The 13,719-nt window shown below is 41.5% G+C and overlaps 1 protein-coding gene across 6 annotated transcripts in view; it reads right to left on the minus strand.

Annotated features, from left to right (window-relative positions):
* The window catches only part of Mon2 (MON2 homolog, regulator of endosome-to-Golgi trafficking), a 76,717-nt gene that overhangs the window by 21,191 nt on the left and 41,807 nt on the right, over positions 1–13,719 (minus strand). For 4 of the 6 annotated variants that reach the window (XM_036170227.1, XM_036170229.1, XM_036170231.1 and 1 more), the window contains 7 exons: positions 12,623–12,724; positions 11,786–11,788; positions 11,489–11,599; positions 6,104–6,279; positions 4,326–4,488; positions 2,764–3,057; positions 1,420–1,618 (listed from right to left, as the gene is read on the minus strand). In XM_036170227.1, the coding sequence (XP_036026120.1) occupies positions 1,420–1,618; positions 2,764–3,057; positions 4,326–4,488; positions 6,104–6,279; positions 11,489–11,599; positions 11,786–11,788; positions 12,623–12,724 (1,048 nt within the window). The remainder of the gene's footprint in view (positions 1–1,419; positions 1,619–2,763; positions 3,058–4,325; positions 4,489–6,103; positions 6,280–11,488; positions 11,600–11,785; positions 11,789–12,622; positions 12,725–13,719) is intronic. The other 2 variants (XM_036170230.1, XM_036170228.1) reach the window with 1 other exon arrangement.

Genomic DNA, 13,719 nt, shown 5'->3' on the forward strand with positions numbered 1-13,719 from the left:
TGGAGACTCTGTCTCAAAATCACCGAGGGGACCAGAGAATGGCTCACTGGGGGAAGTACTTGTCATGCAAGTGTGAGGAGGACCTGAGTTTAATCTCTAGTGTCCATGTTGAAAAACAAAGCAAATGAAACCAAAGAGGTGCGGTAGCGTGGGCTTTATAGTCTCGGAGTGCGTGCTGGGCGAGCATGAAGACAGGAGTTCAAATCCCACCACTGTATGAAAACTAGATGTGGCTGCGTAGGAGGAGCCTGTGACCTCAGCACTGTGGCAGAGAGAAGAGGTCCAGGCTTGGAGAAGACAGTGACAGCAGGACACCCAGTGTTGCCTGCTGACCATCTGGTACTCAAGTGTATGCACTCACACACACAGGTGTGTAGACCTCTCCCACACCACTAACTGTCCAACAGTACCACTGTCTCCAACACTGCCAAAGCACTACAGCCTGCCCTTGGGTTCTCAGCCTCAAACCCACTGCCATTCCTAATGGGACAATCTTTATGTTGGGCACTGTCTGGTACACTCTAGTATGTATATCACCATCCCTTGTCCCTACACGCCAGGTGACAGTAGCTCTCTTCCCTCCATAGTACAATAAGAAAGTCTCCATAATTACCAAATGTTTCCTATAAAATTAGCCTTAAACTTGGTCGTGCTTCAGAACCACCAATTTGCATGAATAGTTTCCTCACCAGTCTGCCATGCCATCTCTCTGTCTCTGTCTCTGTCTCTCTCTCCAAACACAGTGATCTTCTTTTTGAACCAAAAATATGATCAAGTCACTTTAGAGTTCAAAACTTCTCATCATTTCTTGGGTTTTTATCTGCTGTTAGGACGAGGTCTAAGTGCTGAACACATTTAACATGGTCTGACCTCTTACTACATGTGCACCTCCTTGAGAATCACATTTCTCTTCACTCCTGTGCCAGACCTTCAAGCACGCTAGGTCTTCACTACTCCTCTGCAGCCTTTCATCTGTTTGTCTGTAAGGCTATGCTCACTTCACCTTACCTGGCCTGATGAACTCTTATGTGCACTGCATATCTCAGGTAAAACACTGAGTTCTCAGGGAGCCACTAGAGGCTCCACCCATCAAAACCTACAGCGCCCCAACTTCCTTTGTGGCATTTACCACTATACCCATGTTGCATTTATGAGCATAATTATGGCTCTTCTCTCAAGTTCAACATTGTATGTACTCTGCTCATCACTATACCCTTGCAGGCTAGTCCAAAGGCTGTAGGCATTATTTTTTCCTCAATGAAATGAACATGAATCCACCACACCCAAAGGCTATAGTTAAGACTGATTACTCTTGGGAAGTAGTACTCTTTATCAAGTCCCAAGGAATCTTCTGTAAGTGCTCCAAACTTCTTCCACATAACTTACTTGTACAACCAGAAGAAGAAAACCCACACGCACCTAGCGGCTGCAGCAAGTACCGCCTGGTATTGAAGATTCGTGCCACCCCAGCCAACGTCAACACCCACGTCTCAGCCCACTGTTTCTCTGCTGTGTCTCTGGAGTGATGAATTAAAATATTTCCACCTCCGGACTCAATCTTCTCTTTGTCTGCAGTTGTAGAAGATTCTCGAACTCGGTCCAGTAGATGAAAGAGTACCTAGATATTTATTTTAAAAGTCATAAAAAAGGTCATTGATGGCATAGCTTAAGTAATGGCAAAAACCCCTAGAAGCTATAAAAATATGTAACAATTTTATTAAGTCTACATAAATCAGAGGAAACTGACTAAAATAGTCAACCATGTATTTTAAACTTATCCCTAAGGTCATAGAACATAAAAAAGTAAAACTAACCGGACACAACATCGGCTAAGACTTGTTCCCTGTGGAACATCTATGGACAATACTAGACAAGGATGGAGGTCCAGACAAGCATTACTGTGGAGATGCCCAGATTGAGCTGAGGACTAAATGACTCAATAAAGTACTGGAAAAACAGTCAGCACTTGGTGAATGGTCACACTTAAAGGAAAATCAGAACAAATGGGATGGGGTGGGGGGATTGAACAGAGAAGCAGAGGAGGCGTGCTTTATCAAACAGAAAACTTCCAAGAAGATGAATTAATCATGCTAGGCACAAAGTCCTGGGTTCCATTCCCAGCAGAGCAACAAGAAAGGAAAGAAGGAAGGACAGGAGAGGAAAGAGAAGGAGGAGGAGGACAACCAAGGTTGTTCCATGCTGATTTTAGGAATCGGGGACTGATTTATCAGGGGGAACAGAGTGGAAAAGGGGGCGGAGATAGAAACCGCAAGTCTCTGTGGGTGCCCGTATTCCTGTGTGTGTGCGTGCACACACACACACACACTTACATGCACACACACACTTACATACACACACATACCCATGTACACACACACACACCCGTGTACACACTCTCACACACACACACTTATATACACACACATTTACATACTCACACATTTACATACACACACACTTACATACACACACACACTCACATACACACATATACACACACCACGAATACACACACACAGAGACACACACATACCCCCACACAGACACACATATACATACACAGATATGCATGCACTCACACACACACACACACACACACACACACACACACACACACACAGACACACACACACATGCACATTCACACACAGAGACAAATGCATGGGAATGATTCTCTAAAAAGCCGACTCATGTCCTTGGAGGATGTGTACTGTAATAGCACATGTCAACTAAAAGCCGCCAGCCCAAACCACTTCACAGTACCTTCCAGATAACCGTGGGCCAGGTGGAGTGCTGCAATAAGGTCCCGTGGGCACCAATGGTGGAAAACAGAGTCTGGCCTGCACTCTTCCTCACAGCGGGGCGCGGGTCCACACAAAGCTCACCCAGTTTCGCATAAAGACACAGCCACAGGCAATCAAATGGGGGCGCGGGGTGGAATGGCCGATTCAGAGGCACTCCTTTCTCTTCCGCCTGCTTCTGCTGGACTGCCTCGTCTTTGTTTAACTCTTTTTCGATAGTTTCCCCTCTTTGGAAAAAATAATCTGAAATATTCCACTAAAAAGAAAAGTATAAGAACATAACTTTAATCACGAGTTTTGTTTTAAGCTTCAGAATAAGTTTAATAAAAGTATTTCTCTTCTTAGTGTCTCTAATTTCAAGAAAATGTAGCTAATTATTTTGCCTTAGCATTAATTTTCATTAATGTCCTGTACCTTTTATTATGAAAATTTTCTATTATATATAGAATAATGAATTTCAATGTGTTGATATACATAGTACCTAGTCATTATAATTGTTAACTATAAAACAATACATCATCAACACAACAAAATTCCTTAGTACCACTTAATAATTTATAATTTCATATAAAAAGAACTGCTTAACATACACCACAGACTTCATCCTCAACCATAATAAAGTGTGTGAATGAATGATGGTGGCCAATGACGGAAACACAGTGAAGGAGGGTCTAGGGTAGCTGAGCCCTCAACTAATCAGCAGCTCTTTGGCAACAGGTTTGTATGTGACAGATTACACTGTCTTCCATGCTCACATTTTTTTTTTTTTTAATAGAAAAACACTAACTTACTTTGTGTGAGACATTTAAAGTCCAATTTTATGGAACTTCTGAGTTATAATAGCATTTAGGAGATTTTAAACAACTGCCTTCAAAGTACTTAACTAACTTAGGAGAGAAATTTAAGTTCAGCTTTATAAACTTTCTGAATTTTAACAACAGGTAAGAGAGTCCAATTTCCTTAGATAAACTACAAATATTGGGGTCAGTTCTCTTCATATTTACTTTTAATAAAGTTTAATATCTGCAATACCCTAACATACTACCTCTATACTCATGATACGTAAAATGAGACTCACATGTCAATAATTCAATAACCAATACACACATGCCTGTCCTCAGAGCTGTCCACTATGATATGATGTCTAACAATGTTGCTGACACACTACAAGTCTCCGTAAACTGTAAACAAAGCTCTGTTACTAGTCTATGAAAATGATCTTAAAGTTATTTAAGATCCCTACATCTGCACACTAACGTCAAATCACCAGCCTCCTTTATACTAATCTATGCTGATTACCTCACTAAGTCCTCTTTCACGAACGTTCAAGCTCAGTGTAGCCAACCTGCAAATGTTCTGTTACGGATGGTTTGTTTCCAAGATTATTTAACTCCCCACAGACAATGTTTGGCACTTAAAAGTCAGTAAAAACTTCCAGAGTCCAGACCACACTTTTAAGTATTCACTGCTTACTGCATAACTGTCATTTCAAAATGATATCATAAGAAAAGCAATGATACTTACCAATAAGCCTATTGAAGTTAAGCTAATATTAAGTTCTTGGTTATGAAGTCCAAAGCTACCTGCAACATCTACAACTATCTGTAGACAAGAACAAGGCATTGTTGGTAGGAAATCTGTCACAACCAACTGAAGACACTGGAAGGCAGTTCTTATTAGTGATTCTCTGAAAAAGAAACAGATATTGCACATTTAAAAGAAAGTTATAAGGAAACACACCTACAATAATCTCAACCAAGCAAACTTTACTTTAGAATTTGAACAAGCAAGTCCTTCCTGGTTGCCATCCAAGGAAGGCAACCCTGTGTGCAGAATTCCTCCAGTCCCTACTTTAGATCCTGCCTTGACTTCAGGATGGAGGATGACTGGGATGTGTTAGGCCAAAGAATCCCTTTACTCCTCAAGCTACTTTTGGTTACAGTGGTTATCCCAGCAATAGAAAACAAACTAGAACAAATAGCAAATAATGTAAAGGAAAAATAATAACTACTAATTAACAAGCTTTCAATATGCTGTAGTTTCTAAGTACTGAATGCATATTAATTCATTTCATCCTTATAGGATATATCCTACTTTGTAAACTGCATTGAGTTGAGAAGATCAACTTCAACTTGATGTAATTGGTCTTTTTTACTTTAATCATTCCAATATGTTATACTTTTAAAGAAATTTACTATTACAAATGCTCAAATATTAATTTTCTCTACCAGTCTCATTAATTTTCTCAATAGTTTTAATATAAAACTCAACAATAGCCGGGCATGGTGGCACACTCCTTTAATCTCAGCACTGGGGAGACAGAAGCAGGCAGGCTAGTTCAGGGCCAGGCTGGTCTACAGAGCGAGATCCAGGAAAGCCAGGGCTACACAGAGAAACCCTGTGTCAAACCAAACCAAACCTCAACTATCCCTGTCACTAAGAGAAGACTGTGCATGTGACGTTGCAGAATGTCAGACCAGCGTGTCCAGTACTTGCTAGACTGCTCCACTGGTGGTCTAGCCTAAATGAAGCAAGTGTTCCCTCTGCATTCCCTATGAGTCCAGGGGCATCACACTCACAAGTCTCCCTCAGTCAGAGACCCGAGGACCGATCTGGACTGCCACTTCTCCTTTGCCCCCAGGGTCCACTGTTAGCCCCTCCAGGATCTCTTCCTTCTAAGAGAGCACCTGTCACGACTTCCACACTTCCTGCTCTCCCCTTGGCTCTTCCAGTCACAGTGGTGGCACATCGTCAACTGCCTATCTGGTTAAACTATGTCACTCCCCTAAAATGCCTCCCAAATATACCCAAGGCAAATGCAAACAGCTTTTAAAAGCACACAAAGTCATTTCTAAGAATTTGTAGTTCTGATCCCCCACTTACCACTAGAGCTTTCTTTGGTGCTAAAGTGCTTTCTTACTTGTAGTCTACGTGTATTCTAGGGTAGTGGTTGTTTATTTGTGTACTCCCAACAGCCGAGAAGCTCAGTATTTGGGATATACTAAGCACAGAATAAATGTTTAAGAAACAAATGAATAAAGTCATTTTAAAGCAATTTTTTAAGACTTTAGATCTGTTATAAAATGTTAGGTTGGCTTGTTTATCTTATAATAAGATCTTATATCTAATATAAATGCCATAAAACAGCATTATCTCCTATCCTTTTAAAACCAAAATAATACTTGAGAGTTCCCAGCACTAACTTGGGGTAGCTTATGGTAGGTTATGGTAAATCCTGGACATGAGCAGGATGGACCTCTTCTGACTCTCTCACATGTTGGGCATCCATCTCCAACACTCACCCTTGATCATTTCTGATTGCTCCCATGACTCCAAGAACTAAAGGCCATCCAGGCCCGAGACTGTCCCCCTGACTCTGCAGAATCTGCAGCACACATTCTAACTGCTTGAGTCGAATATCCGGATGGTTAATACTGGACATCTCCTTTAGTGGGTTCAACAAAAGCAGCTGCAGTCTCTAGAAGGGACAAGAAGGGAATTAGGAGAAGACAGGAGGAGCAAAGATGGCTTTCTCACAGCCGCCCCTCACTTTCGTCCTTTGGCAATGCCGTCTCTATGCCGCCGAAGTTGCTCTAGAAGTCTTGGGCCAGGTGACCTTGCACCTCAGTGTCCTAAGTGCTGGGAACAGAGTGCACCACTTTTCTCTCCGGTTCCCTCTGAGGGTTCGATTCGCCTCCACTCACAATACTGTAGTGAACACAAAGGTTCCCACTAAAAGAATATAGGCTCTGATTTCTCTAGCATTAATCTTTGGAGGTTTGTCACTTAGCTCTGCTGTTTTTTGGGTTTTTTTGTTTGTTTGTTTGTTTGTTTTTTGATTTTTGTTTTCCAAGGCAGGTTTTCTCTGTGTAGCCCTGGCTGCCCGAATCTCGCTCTGTAGCCCAGGCTGGCTTTGAACTCAGAGATCCGCCTGGCTCTGCCTCCCGAGTGCTGGGATTAAAGGCATGTGCCACCACGCCAGGCTTATAAGTAAAGGGGCAAACAAACCAATCTTCAGTATATTAAATAAAAGTGGAGTTACCTTACTTCTTAAACCCACGAGAGATGAACCTCACCAAAAGAAATCTATCTTCTGCTGCATTTGAAGAAAAAACACCAATTCCCAATATCTAGTATTATCTTTCACTTACTTTATTCACATATAGCATGTGTTTAGATGTAAAATCTCAAGTATGATATAAAAACTATTAAAGTTTGAAATTATATGCTTTAATAACAATTATTATTAAGCCATAAAATTTGTTGGGATAAAAAGTACTCTATTTTATCCCTTTCAGCATCTAAAAAGCACTTCATTTTAATTCTCTTCTCTCCAATTTTTATTTTATGTGGTTAATTTACTAAACAAATATTTTCTCACGTTTTCACTGTGTACTGGGCATTGGGCAGACACTGAGGATAATATAGCGAATAGAAGTAAGTCTAAACAGTTTATTACTACTTATTTAGTATGCAGAGCGTGTGCCACAGCACACATGTGGAGGTCAGAGGACAGCGTGTGGGATCAGCCCTCTCCTTACACCACAGAGGCCTGGGGATTGAATCCAGGGACTAAGAATCAATGGCAATCCCCCTCACCCACTGAGCCATTTGGTCCACCATTAGTGTATATATTTTTAAAGCCTCCAATCCGAGCCAGGTTTGGTAGTGTGTGTCCACAGTTTCAATACTCAGGAGGCAGGACTCCAGCAAGAGCCTGTCCTCAAACATCAAGAGCGCTGGCTGCCGCTGAGCCTTAACAGCCCAGCGCGTGCACAGCTGCAGCTCAGTCCTTAGCAGCAGGAAGAGGAAACAAACAAGACAAACCCTTCAGGCTGTAGCACAGAAACAGGAAGCACTGCTGTGGATATTGCTCTGTATAAATAAAATACTGTTTGGCCAGTGGCCAGGCAGGAAGTATAGGTGGGACAAGAGAGAAGAGAATTCTGGGAAATGAAAGGCTAGGGTGGAGATGTACTGCCAGCCGCCGCCATGACAGAAAAAGATATAAGGTACTGGTAAGCCACGAGTCACATGGCAAAGTATAGATTAATAGAAATGGGTTAATTTAAGATAGAAGAAGTAGATAGCAAGAAGCCTGCCACGGCCATACAGTTTGTAAGTAATATAAGTCTCTGTGTGCTTACTTGGTTGGTTCTGAGTGTCTATGGGCCTGGCGATTGAGAGAGATTTGTCCTGACTGTGGGCCAGGCAGGAAAATTCTAACTACAAATGTCGCCCAACGTGTTGGCTAGAGTTTCCACCTAAAACCTAAGAAGAAAGATTCTAAAACGGAGCTAAAAACAGCATCCTAGTTGTCTCTCTCAAGTTAGTGGCAGCCCACTGGTTTGAGCTACTGTGGTGGGTTCCTGGCATGTGAGTCTGATCTACAGTGTGTCGGGAATGAGGAGTCTACAAGCGGCACTTTACTCGGCTGCGTGGTGGATTTAGACTTTGCTAGTTAAAAAAAAAAAAGAAGAAAAGAAAAAAGGTTTCTGGGCTATGCACTGCTTTGATAAAACTGCTTCTTATATAATACACATGGCTCCAGACCCAGAGCTGGCGGTAAACTGTACCACCGCCATGTTGGGAAGCTGAGGTTGGTGGAGCCAGCAGCCACAGTGGCATTTCAGTCTTACAAAGATGGGTATTACACAGAGAATCTGGTTTATGTTGTCTTTGGGATTTTTAACTGCAGAAAAAGATTTGATTGTAAAAGCTGTTGAGTTAAACAAATATGTAAATTTTAAAGATACCTTGACTTCAAAATTTGGAAATAAGGATATGTTGCTTTGGAAGAGAGTCTCTGCTTTTGTTTCCACAGAAAGCCAGAGGCTATGGATTTGTTCCAGATTAAGATACATCAGGTTTGATCAACCAAGACCACCTGAAAGGTCTCTGATGACACAATGGCCCAGATGATCCAATATCCAAAATGATTTCAAGGTAACAGGCTCAGAGGTTTACCCTCATGGACTACTCCATAATCCTAAAATTTTCTTTGTGTCCCCATAAGATACAGCGCCCCCCTCCAGCAGGAAGTAGTAAGAGAAACTATGCCCAATTTCCCAAAATTATCAAACTGGCTTTAGAGATAGAATTGGCCACTCCTTCTCTAAACCCAGACATATTGCTTAAAAAAAAAAGTTAAGAGATTCTTGTGTCCCAAATCAAAAGAGCCCTCTGATGTTGGACAGAGAAAAACCAATATTTTTATTTAAATCAGGTTGATTATAAATATGATCTCTTTCTAAAGAAAAAAAGGGCATATGATATAAATATAATAGAATAAAAGGGTAGATTAATGAACTTACTTTTAAAGAACAACAACTTGTTTAAAATGTCTTACATTGGTATAGATTTTAGTCTATTGATACAAACTTAAAGTTAATTTTGTTCCACTGTATATATATTTCTACTCCTGTTTGAGGTATTATGTTTATGCAACTCATTTAGATTGTAATGGATAATTACGAAATACAGATCAACCAGTCTTTTATGATAGTTAAACTTATAGTCATGTTAAGTTTTCTAGGTATACATAGCTATATTTCAGATAGACAGGTAATCTTCAAACACTTCAAAGGTCTACAGAATATGGCATTTAAAATATTTTTAAAATTTAGACTTTCTGGACAGTAAGACATGTCTGCTCCTGGCAGCACTGATTTACTTCAGAGAGGAGGATGGGCATTGAAGACACTTCATATGGAGTTTATCTTCACCTTGGCAAAAATAGCCATTTGGGCAAGAAACTGTTCTTGCCTGGACTGCTTGATCAACTGGACATGCAGGACCCATAGAAAGGTAACCACTGAACTTTGCTTGACAAAATGGTCCTTCAGGTTCCTGCTTTGCAGAGGAAACTGCCAGACATTCTACAGGACACTAAAAAAAGTGACCAAGAGACTCTTGCCCTGTGGGCTGAAGACAAATGCCCCAACTTTACAAAGGAACATTAGGTGACTGTCCAGGCTGCCAGCTGTCTCTGTCTACCCTGCAAGACTCCCGAAAGTTGCTTGCATCCTTCTCCCGGTTCTCAGGTAATATTATATGCTTCTGAAGTCTTTGATGTGGTTGAAGACTAGATAGTTATAATTTCCTCAATTATGATAAAAGATAAGTTAGATATAAAACCTTAGACTCACAAATATAGCATAGATAGGATATCTTCTTTAATATTGTAACTGTAATTCTTGCTTGATAATTGTTTTGTTATATGTAATTTTACTATGTAAAAGTTAAAACCTTCCTTTTTTAAAAAAAAGAAAAGGGGAAGTGCTGTGGATATTGCTCTGTATAAATAAAATGCTGTTTGGCCAGTGGCCAGGCAAGAAGTCTAGGTGGGACAAGAGAGAAGAAAATTCTAGGAGGTGGATGGCTGGGGCAGAGATATAGACACTGCCAGTCGCCACCATGACAAGGAAGATGTAAGGTAATGGTAAGCCACGAGCCACAAGGCAACTTATAGACTAACAGAAATGGGTTAATTTAAGATAAAAGAAGTAGATAACAAGAAGCCTGCCATGGCCATACAGTTTGTAAACAATATAAGTTTCTGTGTGTTTACTTGGTTGGGTCTGAGCATCTATGGGCCTGGCGGGTGAGAGAGATTTGTCCTGAATGTGGGCCAGGCAGGACAACTCCAACTACAAAGCACTTAACTGCCAGCCCCACAAGAGCACAGGTCTTTCTGGGTGCCAATCATGCTGTGCTAGCTAGTGCCAATATTCAACAGCGACGTGCCCAATTCACTGCAGAATACACTCACAACACAGTAAGATGGTAAGGGGAACAGTGATAGCTATTAGCTGCTTGTTTTACTCCATCTTGAAACAACGCTACTTCAGTGAACTTTCAAAACCAAACTGTAAAATATACGTGCACGGTAAAGAAGGGACAGAAACTAAGCACAAGGGAGAATTTTGAACATACGGACGGACAAATGATTTTCAAAAAGAATCTGTTTTACTGGAGCTGGGGAGATGCTCGTGGGTAAAAGCCTGGCAGGGTAGGCATGGGGACCTGAGTTCAGATCCCCAGCACCATAAAGAGAGGCAGGCACACAGCCATCTGTAGCCCTGGCACTGGTGGGGTGGACAGAGCAGTGTGGCTGGCATGGAGAGCTCCAGGTACACCGAGACTGTCTCACCAGGGAAGTGGCAGTGTGAGGGAAGACATCCAGTGTTGGCTGCTGGCCTCCACAACCAGCCAGGAGCAAGCGCCCCAGTGCAGATACACACCACACCCCAACCTGCTTCACTGTACCGCTGCTTCTGCCCCTGCCCTGTCCCTGTGTGAGAGGCGGCACGGGGACAGGGCACAGGAGGCCCCCGAGAGAAACTCTAGACCTTCTCCAGGAGGGCTCTCTGCAGACTGGAGGACAGCTCCAGGAAATTTAACTTCATTCAGCATCATGGAAATGTTTTCATGAAGACCATCCTAAAACTGTTAGCATTAAAAAGCAGTCCACAGCCCATAGTCAAATAGAATACTGTTTAAGAATTCTGTTTTAGATACTGGCTTGGTGGCACACACCTCAAAATTCCAGCACTTGGGAGGTAAGGACAGGAGGCCAGCTGGGGTCCCTAAGGCCCTGCCTCACCTAAGAAGATTGACACTACAGTATCATGAGATGCCCCTGACATAAAATGACATTGCGAGTGATCATTAAACACCCTCTTTACCTGGTTCTGGGAAAGTGGAGGCTCGTGGTTAAAGGTCAGCCCCGCTCTAATGAGGGACGTCAGGGCTTCTGCTCCCCATTCTCTCATTCGAGAGTTTGGATGCTGGCACACCTGAGGAAATGCACGTACGCTAAGGTTACATTTCACTGTATAAGGTGGGTAAGAAACATGCAGTAACTTGAGAACAGGAAAACCAATACTGTATTACAGCTTTGTAGACGTTTTACAACTTAAAAATATCATATATTCAGTAAAGAGTAAAAGAAAAATTATATCCAAAACTTTCTGTAAGCTTACCTTCTGAACAAAGGCAAGGGAGGCGGTAGAGAGAAAGACAAAAGACAGAAGATGAAGCCGTACAAGTCACAGGAAGGAGGGTCCATGACTGCAGGGCGCGTCACCAGAGGAAACAGAAGCAAGCGTCTCCAAGGCTGGCTGCTGCTGCTTCTGTAGTCCCCCCAAACTGGTGCAAGGGATTGAACCCAGGACTTCAACATTTGATATGACCGTTGGCACACTGTCTTGAGCCTAATCTCACCTGATAAAATGGTTTGACCATAGAGAGATCTGCACATAGCCTTTATTGATAAATTTAATTCCAATAAAATGGGCAACATTTTAGGAAGAATAGCTCTTTCTCTGGTTTCTAAAAAGCATTAAATGACACACAAACATTGTACCAACGGAAGAAGCTGGAGTTAAACACCAGCTAATTATCTCAGCTGCAAGTGGAAGAAGAGATGGAGCTAGATAAAATGCTCTCACTACCTATGATTTAGTGGCAGCAAAACAGTTTTTATCTCTCACCCTCCCTCTAGTGCAGCAAACCTGGGAACAAAGTCTATCTGTAAATCACTCGCATCCCAAACTTCAAACTTTCAGAAACACTTGAAATTAGGTGAATTAAGATCCTGTCATCAGAGGAAATCATTCCCAACAGACAGCTGACATCATGGTATTTACCATTTTTATTTGATTAACCTTTCCCCAAGCTAGTTACTGTACAACTACAGTCTTAAAATAGAAGGGGCAAGGAAGGGGAGGGGAAAGGCAGACTGTCATTATGTTGAATCCTAAGATAATGTACACACCTTCATCAGCAGAAATAAACAGTATTTAAGAAAGACAGTTCACCTCAAGCAGATGGCCAGTTAGAGGTCTCCATAGAATCTCTATTCTGTGCATATTAACTAGACCAGTTTCTAACAGTTTGGCAACAGCAAAGAGAGATGGCTCCTAAGGAGGAAACACATTACATTTTGATATGTAAAATAATTAAATAGAGCATTACCATCATTAAGCTGTGATTAGTCTCTATATGTAAAGTCAGCAGTAAATACAACAGAACCTGTTATCATAAGGCAAGGCTTTTTGCCACCCAAGACCAGCTCTTCAAGTTCCCCAAATCACACTGCATAAAACGTGAATAAGCTATAGACCTTAAAGACCTACAAACCCAATTAAAAAAAATTCTATAACTTTTTTGGTACTGAAAACATCTGTAACATGAAAAATGTTCAATAGTATTTTCCTTCCCTAATGGAAGCCGTAAACTAAGATCACTGAGATTTTAAGAGAACTGGTGCTAATCTAACAGGTCCCTAGGAATTATGGTAGAAGTTCATGTTTACAGAGAACTACTGTAGAAGGTTAAGTAAGACTGTTGCCTACAGAGTTTTAAATGCTGCTATCTCATCTTGATTAGGTCACCGACAGCTACATAACTCAGGCCAACTACAGTATCTACTGAAATTTTTGATGTGGGAAATGGAGAGAACAGTACATAAACTAGATCATGTCAGAAAGTACATGGTGAAGGTGAGTCTCCCCAAGTGAGGGCTACTACTTTCCCTTCTTCTTCTTCATGAAACGGGGATACACGACAATCATCTGCAGCAAGAACATACTCATGTCCTGGATCATACCTAAAGACATTTACAAAAGAAGCTTTAACTCAAGTTCCATGAGTTTTATATTCTACTCTAATTTTTTTTGTTTGTTTGTTTGTTTTTTTTGTTTTTTGTTTTTTTTTTTTCCGAGACAGGGTTTCTCTGTGTAGCTTTGCGTCTTTCCTGGAACTCACTCAGTATCCCAGGCTGGCCTCGAACTCACAGAGATCCGCCTGGCTCTGCCTCCCGGGTGCTGGGATTAAAGGCATGCGCTACCACCACCTGGCTTCTACTCAAATATTTTCCAATACTGCAATAAATTAATCATGCAAGAATATGAGA

This window comes from Onychomys torridus, chromosome 20, assembly GCF_903995425.1.
Source record: "Onychomys torridus chromosome 20, mOncTor1.1, whole genome shotgun sequence".
NCBI lineage: Eukaryota > Metazoa > Chordata > Mammalia > Rodentia > Cricetidae > Onychomys > Onychomys torridus.